General features: G+C 37.7%; 1 protein-coding gene across 3 annotated transcripts in view; it reads right to left on the bottom strand.

Moving 5' to 3' along the window:
• Window positions 1-1,007: 1,007 nt before the first annotated feature.
• The window catches only part of LOC128544863 (transcription factor COE3), an 83,657-nt gene continuing 76,688 nt past the window's right edge, over window positions 1,008-7,976 (bottom strand). For 2 of the 3 annotated variants that reach the window (XM_053515158.1, XM_053515159.1), the window contains exons 14-16: window positions 6,183-6,368; window positions 3,742-3,831; window positions 1,008-2,672 (exon numbers count right to left, since the gene is read on the bottom strand). In XM_053515158.1, coding sequence (XP_053371133.1) covers window positions 2,641-2,672; window positions 3,742-3,831; window positions 6,183-6,368 — 308 coding nt within the window. In that variant the 3' untranslated portion in view covers window positions 1,008-2,640. The remainder of the gene's footprint in view (window positions 2,673-3,741; window positions 3,832-6,182; window positions 6,369-7,976) is intronic. The other variant, XM_053515160.1, reaches the window with a different exon arrangement.

Genomic DNA, 7,976 nt, shown 5'->3' with positions numbered 1-7,976 from the left:
ATTCACATTTAAAGTACAGTTCTACGATCCGCTACAGACCCAAGTCTCACCACATTGAGATCAATTTGTGTGATATAAAATTTGCAACGCACCACAATTCAAACCATTTAAATTTCCCAAACTATTAATGTTTGTTTTACTTTAATTTTACATTGTTCTATTTAGCTAGTTAAATGTGGACAATGAACAAATTAAAAAAAGAAACAAGAAGAATCTTCATCTATAGACTGTCAACAACCTGCCATTATTCTTAATCTATAAACCGGTAGGCTTGGTCTTCATTTTATCATGATATCAAATTCTGTTCGTGTAGATAGGTTCCATGGCATAGCGTTGGGAATTGGTTGCTTGCAAAAGTCTGTAGATAGACCAGTTTATAGATGCTTTCTATATGAAATACAATGACATTATTGTTCTTTTTGTTTCTCCATCTGCTGAAAAAACAGTATTGTTTTGGGAAGTACATGGTGGTTATTTTTTTTTTTATATAAAGCATGGCTACAAATTAATATATTAAAGATCAGCTCCTTTCTATGTTAAGAACTCTATAGAATTACACAATTGTAGCTGCAACAACCTAATTATGGAGGCATTTGGTCTTTTCTGGGCTGCCATAAAATTTATGAATTTCACAAATTACTTAATTTGTGGCCACAATCTGCAAATTCATGGCTAATTTCAAAAATGTTAACCTAAAAATCATCACCATGTGGCCTTAGAGTCCCTATACAGTATGTACCCAATAGGATTTGATCTTTTAAGAAACTTTGTTACATCATAATTTAAAAATTAACAATATAATAATTCACTAATAAATCTAAAGGAAGTTCATAGCTTCTGTATTCTGGATTTCTGGTTGATACGCGTGGAGTGCATTTTGCATAAGTAGTTAATTTAAGTTGTGTGCAATGATGCGAGCAATAACATCATGTCTAGTGCTCCAGTTTGTTTTCTAAGCAATTTTATAAAATTTTGTAAAAAGTCTTACACTTAGTAGCTAAATCTATATTTTGACAATTTGATTTACTTTTGGACTTTGGACCATCAAAGTGGGACAAAATTCTAAAACTGATTATTTTACCGTTTTGCTGTTTTGTTGTTGTTTTTCCTAAAACCCGAATTCAGTCATCTAAACTCACCACTGCGAGGCATCCTGACGTGACCTTAAAACATTAAGCACATGAAAACATTTCAGAAATATCATTCAAACCATGTGATGAGCAAACATTCATCCCAGTCATCACCATAGCAACAAACTAACTTGATGTGTGGGAACATACTGGTGCATATTTGTGGAATTGTTTTTTCAGTCGAACCGCTTTTTTCCTGTTAAGTTTGTTCGCTAATATAGTACATTGCCCTTGTAAGTGCCCCAACGAAAACAGTGCAGTTGGAAAGAACGATGAACGTACACTTTTTTTTTCTTCACAAGAACAGGACAGGACGAAGGAAAAGGGCAAACGAGAACACAAAATGCTGTTTACAAAAAGAAAAAAGTTAAATATACAAATAAAAAAGGGATATTTTTTTCTTTACAAAAGTGGTGAAGCGTACATCCTGCTTTCAATAAAGCAGGTGACCTGACGTGATTTTTTTTTGTTTGTTTGTTTGATTGGTTTTTACAAAGAAAAAAAAAGACTTTTCACACTTTTTTTTACAAGATCTAAAAGGTATTAAGACATCAAGAGATATGTGATCCTATATTTCAGTCCTAAATCACCAAAGAAATTTCCAAACATACTTTTTTTTATATAAATACATACAAAAAAAATTCACAAGAAGTTCAACAATAATGTCTGGTACCTAAATGTGAATAAAGTTGCAGAAAGCATTCCTGGTTTAAATCTAGCGATCCACACACCTGCGACTCTAATGTACCTACACACACTCATCGACTCGTCGTTCATAAGAAATAAAAAAATAATAAAATAAAAAGATGATGATTCTTTAAATCTTCGAGTTTGACCCAGCTGTTGTGCACGTGTATCAGGTTAGTAACATTGTTCTTGAAATTATTTACTATTTCAATGTAGAAAATGGACACGCAGTAGAAACTTATGTTGGCAAGACTTCGTTCGAGCTGATGAAAAATTTCAAACGTTAGCATAAGAAGTGGGAGGAGGTTGTAGCTTTCCTCATTTCTCGCCCTCGCATGTATTCATTCTTTTACAAGCTTATTTCAATTTCTGCTTCATCCTTACTGTACATGATACAGTTCATGAATATGAACCAAAATTAAACAGGATCAGCTCCGCATGCAAATAAAAAGTCCGGAACTTAGCCGAGGGTCACAGCTGCTGCGCGTCTCCAAACTCTTCACTTCGTGCTGAAATCATCTTAAAGCTGCCTTCACATTTGTGGCTTCGACTGCTGTTGTTTGCAAAGCAAGTCCCCGAAGACATCGATCGAAGGGGAATCGATCCAAAAGAAAGTTTAAACAAAAAGGCATTGTGTTAGTCTTAATCTTTTTTAATGCACTTTTGTCCAGGTTGTCCAGGTTGTGAGGGGGGGAAAAAACACTCCTCCTGTAAATGATGATGATGATGATGATGTGGGGAGATTTACTAAGATGACGTTTGAGTCGGTGAGTTCTTAAGAAGCTTTTAGTTTTATATTCAATGAGCACAAACTTCTCCTGCTTCACATGGGAGGGACGATGAGACCGGCCATGGCTGCAAAACAAGACATAAACACAATCAGTGAGCAGCAAAACACTTTTGATATTGATATGTTGTAAATACTGACCATGTCGTAATATGTCTACCAAATAAAACGCAAAACATATTACAAGTATTACGCGACATGGACACAGAATAGATCGATCTATACATCTATACATAGATAAATTAATAGGTACTTTATTGCTCCCTAAGGAAATGTCAAAATATTTACCTTGGTTAAAGTATTACTTAAATATTATTTTTTTTTTCTGGATATTACTGTACTTATCTTTCCTAATTTGACTTTTTAAAAATAAATAATAAAATATAATATAAATATATAATTACATAATTATATAAATATTATACAAATTTTATATATATATATATATATATATATATATATATATATATATATAATTTTTTAATGATATAAACAAATATATAAAATACAATAATATATAATTATATAATATATATAATAATATAATACAAACACAATAATATGCACATTTTTAAAGAAATACTATAAATAAAAACAGAATATTATCATTTCATTTAAGGTCATTTTTATTTATTGAACTAACATTCTGAAATTCTATTAATGGATTTGCTTATTTTTATTTAAAAATAGTAAAATACCATACTGTATTATACTGTACTTTACTGTAATTATGCTATTTTATACTACATGCAGTAGTTGATTTGCAAAAAGAAATTAGAGTGAAATTGTTTCCATGAATTAACTTTAACCTAAATAATTTTAATTGAAGTTTAAAATACAATTTATTGATAAGGAATATTTACAGTGAGTATTATATTCTACATACTCAGATATATTAACCCATATTAAACTAATAGATTGAGGATTTCTATTTTTTTTTTTTTTTTGGACATAAACATCAATCCTTATTACATCGACAGATCAGGAAAAAAATCTCCGAGTTATGGATCAACTTTGACCTTCCATATTTCTGTCTGGTCCGATAAAATTTTCTTGAATAGGGCAGTATAAGCCTAGGTGCTTTAGGATAGGTGCGTTCTCATTGGCTGAGAGGCAGGAGAGGGGTGGGGTGCTCACCCTGTAGGCTGCTCCCATTGGTGCCGGTGCAGGTGGGGGGCGGGGAAGTCTGAGGCCGCACGACGGGGGCGAAGGCGCTCTTCTGTTTGACTGCAGAGATCATATGAACAGGAGAGAATGAGGAAGAGGACGTGATGGAGCGGTAGAGGGAAGAAGTGGACGACGCAAAAAGGAAAATGTGAAAAACAGAAAATGATGAGGAGGAGGAGGAGGAGGAGAGATGAAGTGGTGACGGAAACAGACACACATGCACATGCGCACACACAATCATACACACACATACACAGAGGTGAATAAATGAGTGAGTAGATGATTGGGAGGACGCTCATGCTGGTTATTAGGGCTCGGATGAAGTGCAAAGGGACGACTGGAAGGGAGCAGGAGGATGGGGATGCGAGAGGATGCTACCGGAATGGCAAAGTTGATCCATAACTTACATAATCTTACATAAAGTTACATTTTTATAGAGCATCACACATAGATATAAAGAAACAGCTCCACATTTAACACAGCAATAATTTAAAAACAGCTTGCATCAAGGTTGCTCACATACACAGAGATAAAAGAACGAAAAGGGAAAATGCATAACACTAAACCTGTGTTCTCAATTTCTTAGACCCAAAAAAATTTTTAAAATACCTGGTGAATCCACCTAAGAATACAGATTAGCTAAAAGCACATTCCGCCTTTAAATTCTAAATCTATTTTCCAGGCCAAGTTGTCCTGCCTGCCTGCTGCTAAAAGCAAATGAAATAAAAACCCTGTCACTTTGCTCGCCGCAGTGACTGCCAACCATATGCCAATCAAATGAAACACAAGCACTGTGGACTGAATATATGAACTGAGCTACAACAACTCAAGCACTTAAATGCACAGCCGAATTACCCAAGAGGGTGTATTACACATTCACCCCGTTCCGACGTGCCTAAGTAGAAGCATGTTGTTTGAATTTCATGCCACTGACATATAAAGGACTAAATTATAAAGCCATGTGAAAGGAGAATCAACACTGGCAGCTAGAGTTCAGGGTAGACAGCAAGCCACATGACAGGCATGTTAATGTGTTAGTGAGGATGAGGATGACGATGAAGATGAACGTGAGTGGCAGCAATTAGTCATGGCGAGACTTTTTCGAAGCAGAAACCATCTGTTCTTCTTCTAGCGTTCAGCGAGACAACGACGGATTATGTGGACTTCACATAATAGGCAACTACGAATAAACGTTCTAATATACTTTTAAAACTCCTAGTTTTGAAATACTACCCAGGTCAACAGGTAAAATACTAGAAACATATATACCCTGATAGACTACCAATAGTGGGTGGAGCACCCACTCTGGTAGACTATAACACCATCAATACAGGAAAGCACAGCCATTAAAGTACTGGAAACACCTTTAAATGTAAATAAAACCACATAGACTTCCCAAAATTCTGTGTCCTAAGACTAAAGGAACACCTCTACAGATAAAACTCTCAGGAAGACTATTGACACATCACTATAGGAAGCACTTCATCAGGTCACTAATACTAGAAACACCTCTACACCTGGTCGCATGGTATACAGGAGCAGCTTTAAAAAAAAACTATAAGGCCTTGTTCACACAAGGGTTTTTGGATAAACGAACGCGCTGTGAACGTCCTAGACGTTTATGTTGCATTTTGTAGGGGCGATCGATTGACTTTTACACCGGCGTTCGTTTGTCTCTGTCTAACGTCAGCCTGCAGCCCAAATTGTAGTTTGTGTGTTAACCTGTGGGGGCAGTGTCGGGAACTGGATATGAAAGCCCGCCGCTACTGGGTTCACTCTCTGACTGCACACTGTCGGATTAAAGGAAGTTTTTTTGTCGTTTATAAAAAAAAAAAATGCAAAAATTTCCGCGTATGTTTTTCAACAATTTATTTGATTTTATCTTGCCTTTTTCCGCATTTCCCCATGTAAAGCATGTCGAATCATGGAATATATCCGGTCCTCAGAAGCGTAAAATAAACGTGAAGAAAACGCACTAGAAGCGGTTTCCTTGCGTTCGTTGGGTTTTGAACAGCAAGAAAAAGCTGCATGCAACGTTTTTTTGATGCCGTATAAACGCGTGGCCGGACAAACGCACATCATCAAAGTTCGTGTGAACACTCTCATTGACTCCTGACTCCATGTATAAAAAACACTCGCCGCTTGATCCACGCTCACCGGACGCTACGAACGCAAGAAAAACGCTCTATTTTAACGCCCGTGTGAACAAGGCCTAAGACTTCAGAAAAGCTTCTATGCATAAAGTAACATACAGTAAGCACCTAAAACAAACAAACTATAGTGCTGCAGGGCTACATGTCAGCTAAACCTGTTCCTGTAAAGGTATTCTACTGCCATGCTACTGCTAATGCGCTGCTGTTGCTATTGTTGCGTCACTGTTCTTGTATAATGCCAGGTTTGTGTTCACTCACTTGCGTAGGGGGAGTTGGCAGTGGATCCATTGAGGAAGCTGGGTGAACCTGGCACGCCGAGGTTGGTCATGCCGGCGGCTCCGTAGCCGTTCATGGTGGAGGTGATGGTGTTGTAGTTGGACTGCTGAGGTGTGGAGCTCGGCGCATAGCCACGAGGAGACACGCTGTTGGAGTTACGTGAATAACCTACAGCACGGGACACAGACAGCAGGCTTAGAACAGACTTTATTATTAAAACTAAGCATGTTGTTATAGTACATTTTTATAAGCTTTGATATCCGAATATATCCACTGTGGACATACAGGCCTAACCAGGATGTACCGTTTGGGAGAGAAAAAAAAAAGAATGAGAAAGACTGTCAGTGCTGCCCTTCTACTTATCCTCCTAACATGTGTTTCCCATTCTCTCTGTCTCTCTTTCTCTCTCTCTCATCATGTCCTGCTGAATTTCTCAGCAGGAAGGCCATTGATGGAGTGCTGGCCTGCTGGCTGTGTATCAAGAAGAAAGCGAGGGCCAAAACACACACACACACACACACACACACACACACACACACACACATGCATGAACTCAAACTAAAGCCAAGCTTGCAGAGTCTTCACATTGTCTGAATCCTGAATACTGACAGGTGGAGCTGGACTATCTCATGTGTGTTCAGTAACCTGATCTGCTTCATTCTTATACAATGACAGCATATGAGGACATGGCACCTTGACATCCACACTCACACACACGCACACACGCACACACTGTCTCAGAGGTCATAGCAGGGATACTTGCACACAAAACAAGAAGTAAAGCATGTCATCATGCATCACTTATTTGGTTAAAGAGATGAAGCGAGATGGTGTGGCCGAAAGTTACCCCAAGATCAGCAAAAATGGGCATCTGGATTTCAGTTCTTTATTTCTACAGTTGAGGTTAACATGTATTGGAAACTATTGGAGACACTAGTTTTGCGCTACCTAAATCATCACAAAGTTATTACAAAGTTTAGGAAACATTGATATTGAACCATAAATTTAAATTAGATTTTGTCCTAACATTGAAAACATTGACTGCTGCAAAACCCTGGGTTGTTTGTACAATCTTTTGTTGGCTACGGGCTTCAAAATCTTAAAGTGTGCCGTATAATTTGTTCTCAGTAGTGTATACATACTTACACAATGAATGAGAGAGAGAGAGGGGGAGAGAGAGAGAGAGAGAGAGAGAGAGAGAGAGAGAGAGAGAGAGGAAATGATAGAGGAACCCAAGCCAAATGTTTTAATCACTGTTTATAACTATAACACATACAGTACAAAGTATAGCAGCCTTTGTGTGTGTGTGTGTGTGTGTGTGTGGGTGTGTGTGTAGTGGGGTGTTTTTATGCTCTTTTCCCATGACCTCATGGGGTTCTGTAGGTGTTCTTTCCTGCCTGAATGAGGAAAGCAGATGAGCAGAGAAAAGGATGAGCAAGAAGAGAGAATGAGAAAAAGGGAGAGAGAGAGAGAGAGAGAGAGAGAGAGGCATCAAGGGAATGAGTAGGGCTTTTTCTGTCTCTCTCCATCTCCTCTCTCCTCCTCTATCATAAATGAAATGATCTGTTCATCCCTCTCTTCCTGTCTGTGAGAGACAGAGCTGGTAGATGAAGAGAACCATGGCTCATCTGAGCGGATATTGAAACACTTTCCTTCTCTTACACACACTACCTTGTATTGTAAAGTAATGGGGACCGACTGTCCATAAACTCTTCTGTGGGTTTTTCACACAGTTATTGCTCATGGAGATAATTAATCCTGAAGTAATAATTACAT

Source organism: Clarias gariepinus, chromosome 16, assembly GCF_024256425.1.
Source record: "Clarias gariepinus isolate MV-2021 ecotype Netherlands chromosome 16, CGAR_prim_01v2, whole genome shotgun sequence".
In the NCBI taxonomy this organism is placed as follows: Eukaryota; Metazoa; Chordata; class Actinopteri; order Siluriformes; family Clariidae; genus Clarias; species Clarias gariepinus.
This window is presented reverse-complemented; position numbering and strand designations above follow the sequence as displayed.